We start from the raw sequence: 22,485 nt of genomic DNA on the forward strand, positions 1-22,485 counted from the left end.
GGTAACCCAACAAAACAATTAAAAGCTTTTATTGTGATACCTCGAATAGATACAGTATAGTGAAACAACAAATGATGTACAGTATTGCAAGGACAAAACAGCAACACAGCCATGTCACCTGTAAAAGAAAGCATTTTAAAGAGTTTAAGAAACAATGAGGCACAACTCAACTGCCACTTATGCTTTAGACCTTAAACCACTTGTAACAGTCCTTTTAAAAGAAACCTCTGAAGCATCTGTTCCTTTTCCTGTAAGTGTTTATACTGCTGGTTGGCTTAACATGAGTCTCAGTGAAGTCCAATAAAGTGTCCGTGAAGTTTAACAGTAATTTGACAGCTTCTTCCTCTCATGGCCAATATCCAAGGCTGGAGATGAGTGAAGTTTGGTCTGTGAGTCTGGAGGTCGCTGCTGCTGCAATCTGGCTGCTGAGATGAGCGGGCAGGAGGAGCCCTACGAGCGGCACTTGGAGGGAAGTGCATGGCCACCAACCCTGGCACCCAGCCTCGGGGAGCTCTTGCACTGATCCACCAGCGGGAAATACAGATGACCTTTGGTTATGGGTGCAGTGGGGACTCGGTCAGAACCTCTGAGGCCAGTCTTTAACTCAAAGAAATGTCATAACCCATGTTCCCCCCCCCCTCTCCCAAGGACTGCAAGCACAAAGGCACACCACCCACACTGGTCATTATGCTGGGCCTTGCAATTGGGACATTAAGATGGAGCCATAACAATCTGCCTTCACACAGTTTGCCATTGTACAGCTTACAACCAACAAGGGAAATTCAGATCCAGGCCCTTTTAACTGGCAGATAAAATTAAGATTACCAGGCCGCTAAAAGCATACAGCAAGAGTGGTTAGGCTGAGCAATCCCTCACCAAATAGGTCAGCAATCCCTCATGAAATTCCACAACTGATTCCACAGCAAGTTTGCAATGTGATAAGATTTTTATACATGGCAGCACTGCCTTTTAGTAATCAAAAAGGTACTTAAAGTAACCAGCCAAAGAAAAACTCCAGGGTTTGGAGGCAGACTCAATTCTGGAAAACCATTGTTACAACCATTACTTTGGACCTAGACAGAGAATATGTGGTCAGATCACTAAAGTCACACCAAATTATGATTAATTACCTTAGGACAGGCATGGAGCTTTAGAGGTTCAGTGGAAAAAAACTTTCAATACATGTACACTTTTGCTAGCAAATTCCTATGCATCCCAATGAACATTTCTTCTAAGCCAGCTCATAGTAGTTCATTTGGTCCAAGAAAGAGCCAGCAAGAAACAAAGGTTCACAAAAGCTTTTTGTTACAATTTATAAAAAAACAAAATACAAAATAAATGTTAAGACCAAAAAAACCAGTACAAGTAACAAAAGTGCTCAAGTTGGAGGGGAAGTAAACTTGCCCAGAGCAAACACATACAAACTTTAAATATAATCTTTAATATATTACAAAAATTGGTTAGAGGGAAAATGCTTTAGTAACATTTTTTTCAAGTAAGTTTATTTTTCTTTCAAATGACTGCTGGAGGGTTCAGTGACCAGACTGACCTCTTCACATCAGCCAGCAGTCATTGCTATCTGGATTCAACTTTCACCAAAACAAATAACAAGAATTCTCTATATCTTTATGAGGGGAAAAAAATAATCATTGATGCTGCCAAACAATATGGGAAGAAAATTCACATATTCCCTCAAAAGACTGAGCCTCAAGAATTGTTACATGGCAGCATAAAATAGTGATTCTGTACTAGTTCTACTCTTTACTCCTTCTAAGCATCCACTCTTAATAAAAGACCAAAAAGAATATTGCTTTGTTTGGTTCTCTTAAAAGCCATAAACATTACAATTAGGTCATTAACTCTTTATGCCAGTAGTCTGAAGCTTTATGTGCTAAGCACTTGAAGTCCCAACCTTTGGCATCTAAGTTAAGTAAGGTTTTGGTGAAAATGTCCAGTTTGAAATATAAATAATGCACTGAAGAAAGAGGTTGAGTTTCTAAAAATATGACTGTATTACAGACAGCATTACCTTATTAACAAGAGCTAGCCAAACCCCCAATTTTGGAGAAAAAAAATCCTTAATACTTGACATATTTTCTTTAACTTAAACTCTCTCTGGAAAAGCAGCCATTACTTTTGCCTTCAGTCCAGTGTACTGCCTCAGCAAGTCTGTAGCCAGGAAATAAGAAAAACCCAAAGATACACAAACCTCACACAAGCTGTTCACAAGTATCAACATTGCAACAGGACTTAGAAGCCAACACAAACTTTTTGCTGATAGAAGTTTTAGTGCCTTCCTTGTTGGCAACATACATTGCAATGGTGGAAAACAAAATACTAAGAATTCCAGGTCAGAAAGAGCAGGGGACAGGCAACACCCAAGCCTATCTTGCATCAATGACATTGTTAAAAATGAGACCTGATGTGAACACAAAGTAGCAATGTGTAAACCACAAAATCCAGGTTGAACACAACTGTACCACCTGAGGCCTCTGGACTGAAACCCAACAGCTTGAACTACTTCTCTAATTCTTACATTTTTAATTCATGGGTATCAATCATCACAACATCTGGCAGGCAGTTTAGCCAGCCTGCATCACAGAGAATGTGTACACCTGGGAGAATGCTCCTCTCACTCCTCCTCCCCACAAAAACACTGGAAAGCTGGTTTTAAAGATTTGTATTGCCCCTACCCATTGGCGTAATTTTTCATGTCTGACAATTTCTAAAGTGCAGCAGAGTTCAGAAAGCCTATGAGAGATTCCCAAAAACAGAACAGCAGCAGCAGCACCTGTGATTAGTTTCAGAGGTGCCATATTAGAATTGTTATTGAGAGAAAGGGATTTCATATTGCAAGGCTTCTGTATTGTTCAGTTATAGGACTTACGTAGTGTTAAAGGGTTTTTTTTTAAAACAGTTTGTCCTCAGGCAGTAAAAGGATTAACATACAAAAAGTCTGTAGAGACTGTTTAATTTGAAAATTAAGTTAGCAAATTTATGTAGAGCGTTTCTTTCACAGTTGCTCAGTTTGCATACAGAGATACCAACAGCTCATATTGTGCATATACTTTCCAGAAGTTTCTCTCATTAACTGATTCCATTAAAGAAACAGTATGAGAACAAAAGAGAAGGTGAGATTCATATAAATTTTTATTATAAAAAGATACTTGGGGATGATTTAGCCAGCAAACCAGGAAACCCTTTCCCCACCCCCAAATTTTAAAAACTATCTTACTATTTTATTTTATGAAAAAACAAGTCAAACTTCCCTTCCCTCTTATTACTTCTCATTTTCCTGCAGGTACTATATTAATTTTCATGTCATAGGCTCTGGCCATTTCTCACAAAAATAAATATTTTTGTTCAAATGTAGCAGAAGCAGAAGACTTCAACAAGTTTCCTTGACATCAACCTCTTTGTCCAGTGCATTAGGACTATAGAGTTACATGGAACCAGCCATAAAACTTTACTGATGCACAAGTCCCTGTTACTGGCAAAGGTACAGTACCAAAACTTTGTTTTTTTCCTAATATACCAACTAATTTTTTTTTTCAAAATAGAAGATGCATATATTTTTCTGTCTTTTTAATCTTGCAAGCTATAGTTTTATAATTTTTTTTTTGTCCAGCAAACTCCTTAGGGAATATGTTGGTCTTAAAGGAACATATTCTATAGCATTATTGATTTAAAATCCTTCTATGTTATTTCATTAAGATACCAAACCTCTGGCATAACGTTTCCTAACAACTTGAGGCCTGCTAACTTCAGTCAGTGCAATTGAAATCTTTTTTGAAGTGAGCACTGTACCTTTAACCAATTCACCTACAAGATGTACATAGGTTGTGGTACACTCAAATTGAAAAAAGAAATTAAAAACTACAATACTGCATCCTCTTCACTGCCAAACACATCAGAAATTGCTACATATAAAAAAGCACCCCATCCCATACATTCTTTCAGACTGCTCAGGTACAGAACTTCTACAGGACTGGAGTGTAGGTGTTTAGGCAAGAAGCATGCACAGCAGAAGTAGCATTAAAGGCATAGGTCAGAGAGAGATGCTAACCAGAAAAATCTGTTTTCAATTAGTGAACTGTTTCTCTAGTCTGAGAGAGTTTAGAAAAAGGTCATCCAAAATGTTCCAAAACAACTGTTCACACAATAATACACGTACAAAAAGAGGGAACTTACACAAGGAGGAAAGGCAAACATGGCCTGAAATAGCCACTTACACTACACCACTCATTTGTGAGGTTTCAGAGTTCAGTGATATTCTCAGGGCCACTCTAGCCAAGTTCTTCCTTTACTTTGCATTAGTCTTTGTAAAGCCTGTTCCACAGAATATAGTCCAAACAGAAGGAAAAAGGTTGTGGTTCACTCCCAGCCATTGTCTTTTATCATGTGGGCAAGTTCAATGATAAATTTTCCTTCTTTGTATTTCTGACTGCTCTCAAAAGCATGTTCCTGGAAGAAAAAAAAAAAAAATCAAGACAACACTGAATTAAGTTCAGGAAATTAAGTATTTTAAACATCAAACTTCCAATAAAAATACAAACCAGGAGCCATTACAGTTAATAACCCATATTGGTTACACTGAGTAAGGAGAGGGAAGGGAAAAAAAGAGAGGTTGAAAAGCATTGAGAAGGAAACAGAAGCAAACTTCTCCTAAGTGAAATCAGCAGATCTACTGCACAGATCTTGCTGTAGAACTGTCCATGTTTTCTCTCTGCTTAGGGAATTTTAATACTTTTTAAAGTGAAGGTTAGGAAATGGCATGTTATACGTGTTATTTATTTATTTATTCCCAGAAGTAATGAAAATAGGGAATGCAAACCTCTTCAAAAGCTCTCCTCTATATTCATCGTCACAGGAAACACATTAGGAAAACTTCTACAATCTGAAGCTACACTGAATCAGTGAAAATCCTACCCAGAACCTAAGGTTTTCAAAACCTCAAAGTTGCAACACAGCTGCAAGCACTCAGGTAAATTTTCAAACAACAGGATCAAGTCCACATTACTTGTAAACAGAGTAATATGCTCAGTACAGTTTATTGTAACTAATATTTTTGCTGTATAACCAACTTTTGCAATCCATGACACTACACGCTCACTTTAACAATTTCTCCCACCTGGTTTAGTGCTTGGGAGTCTTGCAAAAAGATTATCAAATACAGAAATATGAGATAGCTGTAATAGCACCTATAGCTCATGCTTGATTTGCAGTCCAGAATAAAGTTATTATCTGCTACAGCATTTCTGCAGATGCAAGGAAGCAAGACTACATTAGAGCCTGATGTACACAAAACCACCAGAGCTAACTGACATAAACAATCAGCAAAGGTGCTACTCAATGGCTACTCAAACATCTGTGCTTCAACATGCAAACATTTATTGAGGATTTAAGTCTATTACTTACATATTTCCATCCAAGAGTGGTTTTACAGTTTTCACAATAGATATCTGCTACAGCATGTAAACCTGTCAGAAGAACTCTCTCCTCTGCTGGACCACAGCCCACATTTACCCTGAAAAAAGGGAGAAATTGTTAACAGATGAGTGTGTTTCTTTTCTTACTGTTCCCCACCTTTTCTCCTGCAGACAAAAAGTGGTTAAGCCTAACTTATTCAATGCTGCAGAAGTAACTTCCTCTGTAACTTTAGTGTAGAATAACTTCTACACTGAGCAGAAGGACAGGAAGAAAAAAGGGGTTTGTTTTTTGTTTTTAAGTGGCTGTGGTGTCACTGTTGGTGATACTCACTGCCAGCAACAAAGACAAGCTAAATAGTTAAACTTCCAGAGAACAGAACACTACACAGTAACTGGACACTTCTACAGTTTCAGGCTTTACTTCAAAAACTATTTGAGACCTCTCTAATGGAAGTCTGTACCAGTGAATCAGCACCAAGAGCTGAATTTAGAACCAGCTCCAAAATAGCAGCAAGAAAAAAGCCTCATAAATATTTCTTTGCTGCAGATCAGCAGACTAAGCTCTGATGAACAAACAGCAATTTCAAAACAAAACATCCCTTGAAGTACTGCATCAAGCAAGTTTTTTCCACAAATGAGTCTATGCAGAAAACAAGAGGCAAGACTAAACCAAGTTTTTAGACAGTTTTAAATATGAGCAAAATTTTGCCATTTTTGCTGCTGTAGTACCAGATTCTTCCTATTAGAATTATAGCAGAAATCCCAAGTCCCCACTGAAGGACCACATATTAAAAGAATCTCAAGGATCTGCAATCAAATCCTTTGCAGTTACAGTTCCATTATCCTGGTCAAAAATAGACCAGCACACTCAACTGTATCTTTTTCAAAATGCTGCAACACAAAAAACTGCTGAAAAATAAAGACAAAAATGCAATCCTGCATATAAAAAACTTAAAATGCACCCATTAACAAGTGCAAAGAGCCTCTTATCAAGGGAAGGACATGCCTAAGATTGCAAATATTAGGCTTGATAAGATCACAGAGACCTTTTGCCTCTAGCACATTTGCAATATTCAAGGTCATTAAAGATGTACCAAGTTTACTGAAACATTAACCTGTAAATGTATCTAACTGTCAGACTGGGAAATTCTTTAGACCACAGTAGAGTTGTCTAAAGAAAATTTACAGTCACTCAATATCTTGTGACTTCTGGAGTATCTCAGAATGGCAGCTCCTCTTGAGACAGCTACCATTACATAGACAAAAGGAATTTCACATTAACACACTCCCCTAATCTTTCAGCTCTTAGCAGAATGACTTAAAATATATCTGCAAAGGAATGCTTCAGCATCAGACCAGTAGCCCTTTAATAACTACTGCTGGTGAGTAAAGCCAGCATTAAAAAGAACAGGGCAAAGTACAACTCTGTTAATTCTTACTGCTTTCCCTTTGGGAAGCACAAAGTTACACTCTGCAGGTGGTGTGCAGAATCATATCCACATACTTACACAGAATTGAAGAGGTAGGCTCGTCCCTGGCTTCCCTGGAAGGACTGCATTAAAAAAAAAAAAAAAGCACATATTAAAAAACACAAGCCCCACCAAACAAAAAAATTAGTTCCAGAAGGGTATGTAAGTAGACATAGAACGATAGCACATATAAATATAAACTATTTCAGATTAATTACTTTATACTAGTTCTTTATAGGAAAGTCTGGTCAGACAAGTTTTCATCTACATTAGATTTTTGATAATGATTTTATTTTACTTTGTCAAGTGCTATTGCTGAAAATTCAGCATCCATAATGCAAGCAAAACATATTTTTTCCCTACCCTCTGCAAGGTATCAATTCTCATTTTCTTAGACATCCTTCATGCTAATTGAAATAATCTCCTTTTAACACAAAGAGAATTACTCCCATCTCCTCTGTTTTCCACTGCTGCAGCCAAAAGATTATTTATTTCAATTTCATTGCATCATTTGATATAAGAGCAGTGAAATTCTGGACCAAGCATAAAACCAGCATACTGTACTCAGGAAATGCATCTGATCAGTTTTTAATTCACAGATAAGCTCAGCTTCATTTTAGTAAGACAACTGTTACCATCAAAAGCTTGACCACAGGCATATGCTTTCCAGCCTCTCACATTCCTGATAAATGATGGACAAACAATGGCACTTAGACTTTCTTGGCTGGTGCTAAATTAGTGTTTTAGTTCAGAGCAGTAGCACAGTTTTGAATTAAAACCCCTAATCAGCCACACTTACTGGGAGCTGGTTTGGCTTGTGGAGCAGTTTCAGTGCCTGGGAACTGCACCCTTGATCCTTCTGAAGCAACTAAACCAGCAGTTCTTCCATGCACTCAGCAATGTTAATGCAGACACAGACCCAAACCTGTGCTCAGGATGTGAGCTGCACACATCCTGGGAGAACTTGTGAGCAGACCAGAGCCAGCCACAGGTAAAACATTCCAAACCTGTGTCAGACACACCACTGCTTTCATCTGCCTCCTTCTGCATTCAATTACTTGGTAATTTAGACACAGCCATTCTTTCCCATCCAAACAGGATCACACTGGAACTGAGTTTTCCTTTCTTCTCACTTTCCTACTGAATTCCATTAAAAAAAACAAAAAAAAAAGTCCAACAAAAAAACAAAACCTCTAAACTGTCTTACTTTCTTTTTTCTTCCAGCATTTCAATTCTCTAATCTACTTTCAAAGAAAATCAATTACTTTATCCATGATGCAGAGAAAGTACAATTGTTTTTAAGAATCCCTGTGGTTCTAGTGTTGAACATCACAGACCAACTTTTCAGAAGCCTGTATTAGATCAACATGGAAGGTTTTTGGAAGGAAAATATCAACCTGAATACTTTAGCATGGTTTTAGTAATGCCAGGCATGAAACCATAGGCAAAAGGTCCATTCTGCAATGGATTCTTCTCCTGATACGTATTTAGTTGTATCATTACAAGTCATTTGACACTAAAATAGGTATTTTGCCACTCTACCAACTAGCAACACAACTGCAATAATTGTTGTCTTTTATTTACTCAGAATAGTGTGGAAAAAAATCCCCCCACCTTGTAAAAGGAAAATGCATATAAACGAACCCTTTTTGATCAACACTAACCAGATTATATACTGCAATAAAGAATGTTTAAAGAAATCCCTGGCTCTGGACTACTCCAGGTAGCAATAGTGCCAGAGTAGTTACATACAGCCCTTATGTACTTGTAAAATCTTTAATATGAGAAATTCTATCTAACAGTTTATAGCACTAATATTTTATTATTCTAGCAACCATTTAAAAGAAGTATTGAGAGAACATGTTACTGTTCTCCACAAATACTTGAAGGGAGGTTGTAGCCAGGTTTGGTCAGTCTCCTCTCCCATCTAACAAGTGACAAGACCAGAGGAAATGGCCTCAGGTCACAGCAGGGGAGGTTTAGGTTGGATACCAGGAAACATTTCTTCACCAAAAGGGTTGTCAAGCATTGGAACAGGCTACCAGGACAGTGGTGAAGTCACCATACATACAGGTGTGGCACTTGGGGACATGGTTTAGTGGTAGACTTGTCACTGTTGGGTTTGTGGTTGGACTTGATGACCTTGCAGGTCTTTTCCAACCTCAGTGATTCTAAAGAGGTTCTACCTTTAGCAAAGACAAAAGAAAAAGTACTGTCTCCAGCAGCCAGAACTACAAGTCTTACGTTTCACCAGGCAAGGAAAACCAGATAGGCTGTGCAGGACAGTGAAAGCTGAAACTTCAGGTATGACTGACCCTGAAAAGAGGAGACTTGGTTGAGAACAGAGTCTGAACAGTTCTGTCAGAAAGTAATTTATCCTTAGAGCTGCCTTTAAGACCAACAAACAAAATCCCCACGCCTAGTTCAGTTCTCCTGATATACTTAAACACACATCACAAAACTGGCAGAGCAGTGCAGACTTACACTCTGCAGTTCCTACAGAATAACCAGGACTCTCTAGACTAGAGCCTGTAACAGAGAATGCTTACTGCAGGTGAAAACAGAATCTCTTCAGATATAGACTCTTAAAAATGCCCATTAACAAATGACTAACCAGCCTGGGTAAGCAACACACTGATTTAGAGAAAACTACAGATGTGCAACTCCAAAATTTAAGAAAAGGTAAAGGAAGCACTTAAAAAATCCTCTTATTCAGTATGAAGTAAACATAAAACTAGAACTTCCTTGTTTCAGATACCTGAAATTATTAACAAGAACTTCCAAAGCCATGATGACCATGATACTTGGTTAAACTACTGTAAAAATCCTTAAAATTAAAAAAGTTGCAGCCATTTCCCCTTGCTTTAATTAATTTAATTTAATTAGAATTCACAAACCCTTTTTCAAACAGAACGAAGAAATACTCTCTATTATCATGTGCTAGTTTCTCTATTTATATGTAATTACACACACCAATCACATATAAGTTAATGTGGTGGGTTGGGTGTTTTTTTGTCTGGTCCTATATAATAATTTTTAAACTACTTATATGCCATACCTGAAGTTCCCTGGTAGGCTGGGGAAGAAAAAAAAAAGACTCCAGAAAAAAACAAGAGTCAGGAGATCTTCTGAACAATCTTATGCAATTATTTCTGCCAAGTTTATGTTTAGTCTTGACTTAGTATCACCTAATAAAAGCTCTCCTTTGACCCTGTATTTTTCAAAATTAAGCAGAGGGCAGTAACAGGATGCCAGGAATAGCACAAAAAGCAGCTATTCCCCTCTCTTGTTTCATAAGCTGAAAAAAAATTCAAGCCAAATGAAATACAAACCACCGGTTGGAAAGCACTGCTTTAGTTGTTTTTCTTTTCCTAATATATTTTTAAAGATGACTTGACTATTTTTGCACCCTTTGCTTTGTTGCTCTAGATATACTGTACTCTCTTAGGCTTATTTTCCCTCAGAAATGGCCATTACCTTCTAATTTTCAGGATTATTGAGGTTGAGTGGAGGGAAAAGCAACACAGAATCTTTTCCTGTGTTAGAAAGAAAGTGTGTTCACAAACATGTCACTGTGAAAAGCTCCTCCATTCCAGCCTTGCTTCCCATCCCAGAGTACGACTGATTCATTTGATGCCATCTTTTCTTACCTACACTCCTGTTTAGAGGCTAAGGATTGTATTTACATGCCACAGAACACTTGTTTCCTTGCCCAGCTGCAAAGAGCAAGTTCCTCCATGTTTACATCAGTCAGGTAACTCGACAGGAACTTGCAGCAACTTGTGTAACTGCATTCTGGAACACAGAACGTGGGTCCAGGCAGCTCAGACTTCCCTTTAAAACCAGTGCCCAACCACATCATCTGTGTTTCGTTGAGCATCGAATGGTGTGCAATCCAGCCATGCAGAACTCCTATACACTGACTGGAATAAAAGCACAGCAAGGATATCCATTTTTAAATTCCCATGCCTTCTAATTTTTATTATCAGTCTCTTGTCAGCACTTGGCAGTCAGTTTCTTCTTCTCATGAACAGCTGATATTTTTTTCCCCAAAACTGTATTCAAACACCACAAAAAGGTATGCATCTGTCACGGATGCATTCTCTTATTGGTGTAAGAATGATTCATTATCACAGTTCTACTATCTGATGCATTCTACTACTAGAAATGAAAAAAGGACAGCTCAGTTTGGTGCTTGAGCTGCTTGCTAAGCTTGTAACTTGGCTATAAACAGAATATTTTGCATAACCAGAAAAAAATTAATACTGAAGATTTGTTTTTACCAGCACTAGGTTTCTCACACTCTGTACTGTATGATTCAGTTATATTGATATGAATTTTAAGGGACTGTCAGGTTGAACACCTTGTGTGTCAACTCCTCCAAGAAAATGAAGAAAAGTACTTTAAATGGCAGCATCAAGGACTAACAGGCACAACTGTTCAAACCAGTCTCCACACAAACCACTCTTCAGTAGAATAAACATCACCTATGCAAACACAAACTTTAACTGTGCATTTAACTGAACATTTGCTCAGCACTCCCAAGATCACGAGCACTATACATAAATCAAAACTAAAGCAGAACATTCTATTCAAACTGAGTCTTAAATATGTCTTACGCAGTAGAGAGGAATTAGAAGAGAGTGGCAAGTGTGACCAACTCTCATCAATAATGACTCACAGCAACCAGGATTTTCACTTAGAAGCTGGGTAATTTATCAGTCCCACTACTATCTGCAGTTGAACTTTAAACTTGCTATAAGGCTGTTTTTTCATGGTCCTCAATTAATAATACTGCATTGATTTATGAGTTAAATTATTCCTCAGAAAATCCATATCTTTGACCAGCTACCCATTTATACAGAAGAATGTGCCAGATCTATCATGTTTTCTTGTTTCAGCACAGCTGAAAGTATCCAGAACATCTGTACAGTATCAGCAATAATGTCCAACTATGCTTACAAACTACAGTGAAGTCACCTGCAAGAACAGTTTGGAACTAGGATCTTTTCAAGGCATCTGACAGACCTCTGTCACCGATACATGATGTAGTAAAGAAGCTTTATACATGTTTCACTTGTACACACATGCAGAATTAGGTATGATCTATGCTTGTAAGTTAAACCCACCCTTACCTCTAACACCAGGATTAGCTGTTTTACCCAAGAGGAAAGGAAATATCTGTCAAGCAGAACATGTATTTAATGCCCTAAGGCACAGCTGAAGGCATGGGTGGGGGAAGGGATGCTACTGAAAAGCTTATGCCATCAATTATTCCCCAGAGATGGGATTAGATTGCGTGGCTAGAGATCATGCTCTACAGCAAATAGCAGGGAAACTGCCATCTTAGCATGTACTGGGGGCAAGGCAGGCATGATTCTGAGCAAGTCACAGGGGCATTATTACCAGTGTCTGCAAGCTACTTGAAACACAGAAATAAAATATTAAAGAAGGAAAATTAAAGAAGTCCATAGATTTTCATGCGGTTTAATTTCCTTTCATTTGCTGGAGCTCCCTTTACAAGCTAAGACAGATCAAGCTGAATCAGTTCTCTAGACGAATAAGCAAATTTGGGAAATACAGAAAATTGTACTTGTTAGGGGCAGCATTCTTAAAGTAAACCAGAAACAGAAGTGCTCTGATGTGTGAAATTATCTTCTCAGCAAGATGCATCAGAGAGTGTAAGGATATCCTCTCTTCAAGACTTGCGACAAATTCAGAAAACTGAATTCAACATAAGGTACAGATAAAAAAAATTATCAGGGAAAACCCCATTTGTTCCAGTTGGTGTTTCCCTCACATCCAACTCCTTGATAATGCAGACCACCAGAGATGCTGCTGCCCAGCTGCATCTTAGGCAACTTCTAGAAGATTCCATGATAAATACATTTTTTTTAAAGTTCATTTCAAGTATTTACTGAATTTGATAAAGCAAGTTACAAAGTTCAATATGTAGAGAAGAACCTTAAAAAATTCTACCCCAAAAACTGCATGTCTGCAAATCTGGCAAATGATATTTCCCCAAAGTGAAGACTTTGTCATGCAGGACAAGTTATCTTGACCTATGCAGCTTCTTGAATGGATTTCAGAAATAATTATGTCAAAATACACAGAGTAGAACACTTCCCAACTCCTTTAAGCTTTCACATCTATTCTTGGATGTTTTCCAAAGATTACTTCTCTTTCAAAAACTAGGTTCTTTCCCCAGAAGAAAAAAATGAACCCAAAAAACTAGAAACCTCTTGGAGAAAAAAAATATCACCAGAATATTTATGAAATTAGTGAGGGAACAAAAACGGCCTTCAAACATTCATAAAACAGGCCCATCTATCATTCTAAATACTCATTATATCATAAGCAAAGGAGGATTACAAATTGAACCAAGCTAAGCACAGCATATTTACTTAAAGACAATAAACCCTTTAAAAAATTCCTCTTGATCTCATCAGTTAAACAGTGGAAGACAAAACCACAGATTGCTAAACAAGGCTAAAAATGTTTTAGCATCTATTTAGGCTTAAGACTCTTCCTTCTCATCAATAATAGAAGAGCAATCATACTGAATGCCTTGGAGAACTAAACTTAGCCACCAAGATCATTGTTTCACCCAGAAGGTGCAAGGATTTCCCAATGCAGTCAATGATAGCTACATATATACATATATACCTTTATGCAGAACTCAATTCTTGAAAATACTGACACATCTAGTCTTGCCTGTGACTTCACATGACTTTTTTCCCCTCTGGTCAGATATGCTTGGTAATGAATGAGACAGAAAAAAGTGACAGTATTTATACAGTCATCTATACAAAGTAATCCAAATTCTCTCCATTCCCAGAATTAAGGCACACAGTAAATGTTTCAACATCTTTCAAGCAGGTCAGCCTTGAGTAACAAAACATTATCCTTTGCATTATATACAACAGATTCCAAAATTCTATTAAATATTTTTAGTTTTTTGTAATTTGGTGGATCATACCTGAATTTCTAAACAATTATTGGAACTCAGCAGGTACAAGCCACTCTCATGTGCTTTGGAACTTCTGCTCTTCAAGTAACATTTATCTCCTATAAAATTAACTGCTCTTAATAATCACTGCACATTTCCTATTATTACATAACAAATCAAAAGAAAGCTCCTTCAGTCAGGCCTTCCACAAAACTTATTCCAGAATTGCTCCAAAAGCAGCAAATTTATAACATTTTATTTAGTCCACACAAGTTGTAACCTCCCCTGTACTTCAAGGAGCCTTGTAGTTCTCTCAAAATTAAATTAGGTTTGGATTTTTAAAATTATTATTAGAAACATATACTGTTTGAACATCTTAAATCCACAAAGTATCAATTTTAAGTCCACTAATTGCTTCCTATGGCATCAGCTCCTTGCCTTGCTCTTCATTAAGACCTGTGGTTGTTTGCTCATAGTTTACTTCTCTTCTGTACCTACAGTCATGGTAGGATATGATTTTAAAAATATTTACCTCTTTAAAGAAATTTTAAAAAGCCATAGGTTCTTCCCCATCTTGTGAAAATATCCCAGTGTAGTGATGATTGGTTTATTCCTTCTCATAGCATTTAAAAAAAATACTTTAACATCCTGACAGACTCTGAAGTCTTCACCAGAGAAAGAGAACCTCCAGCACTCACAGACCTGCTGGCAATGCAAATCAGTCACCTCTAAGGTGCACCTGACACCACCTCAAACTTACACTTACTTCAGCTAAAAGTCACCTACAGTTTATTAGTTCTCTTACTGTGTATCCTTCCAATCAGTGGTTACCCCAAGATAACCTGGGAGTTATAAATTGTTATGGCAACTGTTCATACATGTGTGCATGTGTCCAGCTGTACAGAATAATGTTTGTCATTACTGCCAATGACCTCCCAGTTTGGGGATGCTAATCTCAACCAGTCCTCTTCCCGTGCCTTCCCCTTCCCCAAGCTCCTCCCCAGCTGCAGAAAATAAGGTTATTACAGAGTGAAAACCTCTAGAAATGTATGTTCTAACCACTATCATCATGTTGATTTCAGTACTGGGCAACACACAGAGTCCTTTCACAGCCGCAGAGAAAACTAAAACCACATCTGAATTCACTTGAGGGGGTAACGCATTTTTGTCCTGTCTCATTAATCTACGTTCTTATTTCTAAGCCATTGCCAAGACTCTTGGTTGCCATTTTATCACCAGCAAGGGCACAAGAAAAAGAGAGCTTTGTGATTCATTCCAGGGCAAGAAAGAGATCCTGCTGCTCAAAGAGAACAGAAATAAAATGAAAAGGTGATTCGTGTATGCTGCCATCCTTGTCAGACAATTGGCACCAACAATTCTCAAAAGCAGAAGAATTGCAAATCTGTATTGAAGTCAGAGATTCTTAGGATCAGAGGGATGATTGACAGTGATATGCAGCACTTTTTGCTTTTCCATGACAGACCAACATTTAAGAGAAACACCACTCAGTTCACAGCATAGCTTTTCAACTTCAAGTCAAAAACCACTACAGTGTCAGGTATAATAAATTCTTATACCTCAAAGCACATTAGAAAGCCAGTTGGAGCTGCTTTAAATTAGAAGTGCACCATGCATTTTGGTTCATTTTCGCTGACCACACATGAGGAAGAAACAACCACCATGTACCCAGAAAAGATGGGGTGAGGGACAGCCCCCAAAGGAAGCATCTATGGCCAGACATTAAGTAAACACTGTTTGCCTTTATCTGCTGCAGAGAAATTGAGGCACTGGGTTCTGACATGAGATGGTACAGGAAGCATTTGGAATAAAGTGAGAATCTACAACCAAAAGTTCTATTTAGAGAATATAACACAGAGCTTTAGCTTTTTAGGCCTTCAAGGCAGTGGGGGGGGAAGTCAGGTTGGACAGTCTGTCTCTATTCCATCAACAAATCCAAACCAGCCCAGGAACCACACTGTTCTTTGAAAACTTTCAATGGCATAGAATCAAACTTCCTACACGTCAGGTTGGTTTGTGCTTGTTTGGGATTTTTTCCTGCATCTGAAAAGTTACAGTAACTAGGATTCTAGATATGTCAAAAAATAATCTCTTTCACTAACCTAAGTTCATTGCATATAATGTGCCTCAAGAAAGACTCTTTAAGAGCAGTTCAGAAAAAAAAAAAAATCAAAATTTATTTGCACTCCCCACCCTCCCCAGGGCCAGGTGTACTTATTTTTAATGATCCAAATCTATCTATTGCTTTGCAGTTGTTCCCATCAGAACTTCTCCCATGCTGGATTATGTAAAGCTTCAGCCTCAGGAAGATGGGTTTTCCAAAGCTGTGTCCCAAATACAAGTACAGTAGATGACAAGTGTTCTTTTTATTTTAAAAGCATACAAAAATATACCACACATTTAAATGCATTTCTCTTTTACCATACAGATTTAGACAATAAAATATGGTTAAGAAATCTTAAATTGACAAAATATGAATCAGCTGTCAAATAAGCATATGGTCAACCTGCAAGTACAAATATTTTTGTGAAGTGTCTCCATCAAAAATTAAGGAAGCCAGAAATCAAGCAGAATCCACCTCCAACACCCTTCCCAACACCTTTAGAAACAGAAGTAATTATTTGTATTTACTACATATTTTTGAAGAGTCCTCTATGTTTCCTTTGAATTGGAAATTTGATTCTTAACATTTGAAATTATTTATGAAGCTGTAAAATGAACACATGATTTGCTTAACATATTTGAAGTATTCTGCTGACCAGAGCTCCTGAGCCCTTGGAGAAAACTGGCACATGTAGCAACAGCAGCAGCTTAGTTGGTATGCAAAAATCTCAAGTCCACAAAAAGAAGAGCTTCCTATTAGAGTATGTGCTCAGATTGCATTTTCTCAATGAATTAATACATGCTAAGAGACACAGCAAAAAAAGAGTTTCTTTCTTCTTGTAAGTATCTACAACCTGAAGTTCAGGAAAGATTAACCCATCCCAGTATTTTCTGGCCCAGAACATGAAGTGAATAATGAAACTCTGAGTGTCTGTAATTTAGAAGCCAGTGGTGCCAAAAAGGCCTCTTATATTCTGAAATCAACATGGAAAAAAAAATCAAGTAAAAGGAAAAAACTGTATGTTGAAAACCCGTTATTGCCTGATAGCCCTTGGATAAGCAAGCAGGTATACTTTCTCCTCACCCAAAGAAAACCTAAATTCAGAAGCAGCAGCATTTTCAAGCCCTCCCATCTCTTCAGCACTGAAGAGCAGCATCACCTGAGTGCTGCTCAACACACAAACAGGCAGGAGCAGAGAGAACTTTAGTTAGTGTCAAACCCTTTAAAACTAACTTTATTTGACAAAACTGTTATAAAGAGAACATTTTGTATTAAAAAGTTTGAAAAGCAACTGAAGTGTTTTCTCCATGACAGCATAAAGAGTAATTTAATCAGGAGTTTGTTTGAAGCAAAGAATAAACCTGTCTGTCAAGTATTTATCCCAAACTTCAAGCTTTCCTACATATTTCATACATTACAAGTCTTGGTTTCTTCTAGCAACAGGGAAGAAGGGCAGGCCTAGCCTGTTTCAAGGTTCCACCTATTCTCTAAGCTCAGACAGTCCAACTATTTTGAACATCTCTGGCTAATCATATTCCTTAGGAGCTGGTAGACAGCAAAAGTGTTTACAAATTCCATAACACAAGTGGGACACCCTGGAAACAGACAGTTTTGTGACCTTTAGTCCAACAGAGTCAAAAGAAATCTCTATCTGGAATAACCATAAGCAGAATAATTTCCCTACCTAGAGATCCATGCTTCTTCTGATAGTTTTCCTTAGCAGACTTTTCAGATACAACAACCCACAAACAGTACCCACCTGACAGCAGACACAGGTTATTAACATGGGGAATATATTAGATCAACCTTTATGTCACATTCAGAAGCTTCCAGAATATATCCAGTTCTTAGTACACAACACGTATGACCCAAGAGTGAACCCAGGGAAGATACTTTGAAGTATGCATCAATTTGCATCCCTTATCTACTGGCAGTGGTGTCACAGTGACAACTATTTTGGTTAAGAAATAATTCATGAGGTCTCTAAAGAAACCACTTGCCTTGGAGATCAATTCATCGTGATTGGCGAGATGGGCTCTGCAGTGGATACAGCTGTAGGTCCGATGACAGTTTGGCAGGTAAGCCTGGAACGTTTTTGATTTTGTCATTTTTACCATCTCTGCTGGTGGCTCCTCACTCAGCTCAGGGCTGGCACTTGAAGAATTACAACTTTGCTGAACTCGCTGACAAAAGAAACACTGGAATATGCAAGCAAAAGCCGTTGTTGTTCTGGAGTGTGTGTGGCACTTTCCACACAAATGACAGAAGAGAAACAGTCACAACCTGTAGGTGAAAAGAGCAGAACAATTAGCAGCTTACAACAAGACCAGAGTTAACTTGTTATTCAACAAGTCCAGCCATAAAGCGAAGCATTATTTTGAGCAAATAACTGGAGCCTGGCTGCACTACAGACCCCTTTTTCTAAGGAACTGCACAGTTCAAGTTCCATTCAACACAGCAAAAAGCAGTTCTGTTCCACTAATGGCTTCTACTCCATCACACTTCTAATGACGGACGAAATTCAAACAGTTCTCCACGAAACACAAGCACTTCCTATGTTATACCAGGTGTACTCTTTAAGACATCCACGCAGAAAATCAAACTAAAAAGGTAGGGAATGAGAGGAAGTTAATTGTCTTTGAAGTTCTAATTGTCAGTTCCAATACAGTGAGCAACAAGGAAAGCAACTTGTTCTGTCCAACCGTCAATATATTTTATATATTTGCACTTTGGTTTTTAGCAAAAATCTTGCAAGATCACATCTGGCTTTAAGTCAAATACCAAGTAAGACACTGACACCCTATTCAGCCATCGGTGACTACTCTTTCAGGCTCTGCAGAATTATGCCTTTAGGCAAAGACCTTCTTGATTGGTGTCCTGATCAAAGCTAATTAGGTACTTCCTCACTGTACCAGAATAGCCTTAATGGAAGCTACCAAACCCACAATCTGATACTGCAGCTAAATTCTGCACAGAGAACACCCAAGTGCATCCTTAATCCTCAGAGTGCATTCAGAGATGTTACATGTCAGAGCACGCCAGAGCCTTCTGCTGTGCTGGAAAGCAAACCTTTTTCGTTTGCCTGAAAACAAAACAGATGCTAAACACTGATAACATCTCTGGTCTGTCAGAGGCAGCAGCTCCCAGGCTATGTATGCACCAGGCTAATGAGCGCTCCAAACACTGCACAGTCAACTCATGTCATCAGCTGTCAGGTGACTGCCTGAGTAGGTCAATAGCACAACAGAAATGAGAGACAATATAAAGAATTTACAGTTTGCTGATCCAGCTAAGAGCATGCAAACGAGTTATCACAGTTGTAAATTGTGTGCAGGGCAGCACTAACCACTCTGCTAGCAATAGCATACTGGTTACACAGCTAGAGCAGACAGTGCAAGCCACATAAATTAAAGTCTGCTTATAGGAAGCAGTCACTGCTTCAAAAGAAGTCTTGAGAAAGCAATTGTACAGCAGGGCAAGCACATGAGACCAGCACAGCAAAACTTAAAGGGGTTTCAGTTTAGATTTTTTTTAATCTTAAGCAGGAGAAAACACAAACTACTGAACGACTTGCTAGAAGAACACTTACACAAAGAATTGCAAAGGCAGAGATAAGCCACAAACAAGACACGTAACACCACAGGCAATCCAAAAAAAATAAAGCAACAATGGGAACAAGCTGTCATCCAAAGCATGGATCTACACATGAGAATGACTGGGAAAATATTTGATAAACTATACATTTATATGTTTGAAATATTAACTCATTTGGCATGAAGAGCAGGACTTTAATATTAATAGCAATTTAAACAAATATTATATACTTAGTGTCCCAATACAATTTAATTACAACTGCACAGGGAAGAATAATTACATTATTTGCAGAGAACAGTTCGCTCTTGTAGAACAGCTAGATATGAAAGCCCATTTATTGGAAGTAAGATATACAAGAAAAGTGATCTAAGAACATGAAGTTTCTGTTAAATTCCCTCGTTGAACTCAATGTTAGATACAGATCCTATTTAGGTTAACAGAAATAGACAAAACCAGAACAAAACAGGATTTCAGAATGAAAGGCACCACATGCTAAGATGTTTTGACTTTGGCTTAAATTAAACCCTTTCCATCAGTAGTTGAAACACCAGTTCAATCCTTGCAGAAGTTCAGTAGGTGTAAATGTGGCACTTGGGGATGTGGCTTAGTGGTGGCCTTGGCAGTCCTGGGTTAATAGCTGAACTCAATGATCTTAGAGATCTTTTCTAACCTTAGCAATCCTGTGCTCTGGAACATAAAAGGAAAATATTTTTCTTCAGGGCATTCCTAGAAATGTTTTTAATTCACACTTTTAAAGGCAATCTGAACTCTTCCAGATTCAATGTACCAGGTTCTTCAACTACAGAAAATAATTCCAAGGCCGATTTAACAAAACTATATTTGATATTGCTCTCCTCAAAAAGACGACTCTGTTTGATACGCACCATAGGAACCACAGGCTCGTTGTGCCGTTACAGGCACAATTCAAAACAAACCATTTCCTAGCTGGCTCTAACAATGGTGAATAAACACCGTCTCACTTCCCCTCTCATAGTTACGAGCAGTTCCTCGAGCTGCTGCTCATTATTCCGCACCGAACCGAGCAAAAACCCGAACGAACTATTTCTGCCCCGTTCTTCGGCCACGGCACAGTCCGTGCTTTGGTCCTGCGCAAAGGCAGGTGTGTCTCCTGAAGCCCTACTTGTGTTCGCACCTACCAGCGCAGGGCGCAGGGGCTGTCCCGGCCGCAGGAGCCGGGCACGGCGATCTCCGCCCTCCTCCCGGGGCTGCCGCCCCCGACCCCGAAGTCGCCCGGGCCGGGCGAGCAGCGGCCCCGTCCCGCCGCGCGTGACGTCACGGGGCGGGGCGCCAGGCGGCCAAAGGGGCGGGGCGGCGGCGCCCCGCGCGGGTCCCGGATGTGTAAACAAACACCCCGAGGAGCGTGGCGGGGGGGGCGGCCCCGCGCCGCCGGGGAAGCTGCGGCTGCCCGCCCCGCGAGGGGATCCCGCGCCCGGCACGGGAGGAGCTCTGTCAGGGATCGGCCTCTCCGTCGTTCCTGCGGGGCTCTAAGGAAGAAGCGACGTGAAATACGCTCAAAGAGTCTTTGAGCGCCTGCGAAAAGCTGGACACAGCCTGTGCACGCACTGTCAGTAACCTACGGTGAGCTTACTCCAGCAGGGAAAAACCTCCAAGTTAAAGATTGAGCCACAGGAGCCTCATTTTCACCTTTACATACCAGGAAATAACAGGAGAAAATAAGCGGGGAGAAAGTTACCGGCTGACACCCCGCTGCCCCGGCGGGACGGAGCCGCTGGCCGTGCGCCTTTAAAGCCGTTTCCTCTCACGCCTGAGCACGAAGCTACCGGGGCGGGTGACGCCGTCGCGTTTTCTGTAACCCCCGCAGCGATTCCAGCAGGACAGCGGCTCTTTCCCCGCTCTGGCCACCGGCACGGCCGCGCGGACACCCGAACGCGGCCCCAGCGCTGCTCCGGCCGCCAGCTCCGTGCAGAAACCCACGGCTCCCGGCCCCGCGCGGCGCGGGTGAGAGCGCGGGGGGACCCCACCGGCTCCCGGCGCGCCGAGCTCAGCTTCGCCCCCCCCCCCCAATTATGTAAACCGCCCTTACCCGCCCCGCACCGAGAAGGCTGCGGGCAGACAGCGCTGCCGTCATTTCCAGGCGCTATAAATAGCGCCCGAGCCTCCTCCCGCCAGCAAAGTTGCCTCGGTGGCCCCGCGCACACGGGAGACGGCGCCCCCCCCGCCCCCAGGCCGGGGCGCAGCACGGGGCCCCTCTCACAGCCGCTTTCCGCCCGTAACCCCCCCCCCACCCCTCCAAAAAAATAAATCCCAGCACAGGGAAGAGGGGCCGGTTCTCACCCGCTCGGTACTCACCGCTGCGCCGCGCCGACTCCGCTCCCAGCCCGGGCTCCGAGCAGCCCCCGGGCCCCTCTCCCTTAGGGGCCACGGGTAGGAGGGAAGGCGGGACCCCCGGTCCTTGCGCGGCGGGCAGCGAGAGCTCCGCGCCGGGCCTTCACCGAAAAACAAAGACGGGGCGATCAAGGGAGGGGTGGGGGGACACGACGGCTTCCCTCGCCTCGAAGGTACCGTCTCGGCGGCGGCCACCGAGGGGGAGGGAGGGGGGTCATAGACGGGGGTCGGGCGCGCGTCTGGCGCGCTGCGGGCCGAGGGGCGGCCGAGGCATCGTGCCGTGCCCGTGCCGTGCGCTCCGCCCGGGCTCCCGCTCCCGCCGCCGCCTTTGTTTTGCTTTGCCCCGGCCCGGGGGCGCAGCGCCCGTTAAACGCGCTCCCCCCGCTGCCGCCAGCCAATCGCCGCGCGCCCTCGCGCCCGCGCGCGCGCGCCCCTCGCGCCCGGCCCCGCCTCTCTCGGGGGGGGGCGGGCAGAAGTGGCGCGCGCCCCTCCCCTCCCTCGCCCCCGGCTTTGTGGAGGAGGGAACGGGGCCGCGGGGCGGGGGGCGGGGCCACG

The 22,485-nt window shown here is 40.9% G+C and overlaps 1 protein-coding gene and 1 long non-coding RNA gene across 5 annotated transcripts; one reads left to right on the forward strand and one right to left on the reverse strand.

Annotated features, from left to right (window-relative positions):
- Nucleotides 1-2: 2 nt before the first annotated feature.
- Nucleotides 3-22,304, reverse strand: YPEL1 (yippee like 1). Of its 4 annotated transcripts, XM_053959274.1 has the most exons (6): nt 21,895-22,304; nt 20,721-21,068; nt 17,970-18,252; nt 6,938-6,981; nt 5,419-5,527; nt 3-4,464 (listed from the first exon to the last, which is right to left on the reverse strand). In XM_053959274.1, exons 3-6 carry the CDS (start codon nt 18,084-18,086, stop codon nt 4,375-4,377), a joined length of 360 nt encoding a protein of 119 aa, XP_053815249.1. In that variant the 5' UTR covers nt 18,087-18,252; nt 20,721-21,068; nt 21,895-22,304; the 3' UTR covers nt 3-4,374. The 4 variants fall into 4 exon arrangements, with proteins under 4 accessions (XP_053815249.1, XP_053815246.1, XP_053815250.1 ...); XM_053959271.1 differs by lacking the exon at nt 20,721-21,068; XM_053959275.1 differs by lacking the exons at nt 20,721-21,068; nt 21,895-22,304 and adding an exon at nt 21,278-21,741.
- LOC128797053 (uncharacterized) lies at nt 21,062-21,864 on the forward strand. The gene is made up of 2 exons (XR_008433998.1): nt 21,062-21,162; nt 21,242-21,864. It is a non-coding gene; the product is annotated as an uncharacterized LOC128797053 (long non-coding RNA).
- Nucleotides 22,305-22,485: the final 181 nt, after the last annotated feature.

This window comes from Vidua chalybeata, chromosome 18 (assembly GCF_026979565.1).
Source record: "Vidua chalybeata isolate OUT-0048 chromosome 18, bVidCha1 merged haplotype, whole genome shotgun sequence".
Classification (NCBI taxonomy): domain Eukaryota; kingdom Metazoa; phylum Chordata; class Aves; order Passeriformes; family Viduidae; genus Vidua; species Vidua chalybeata.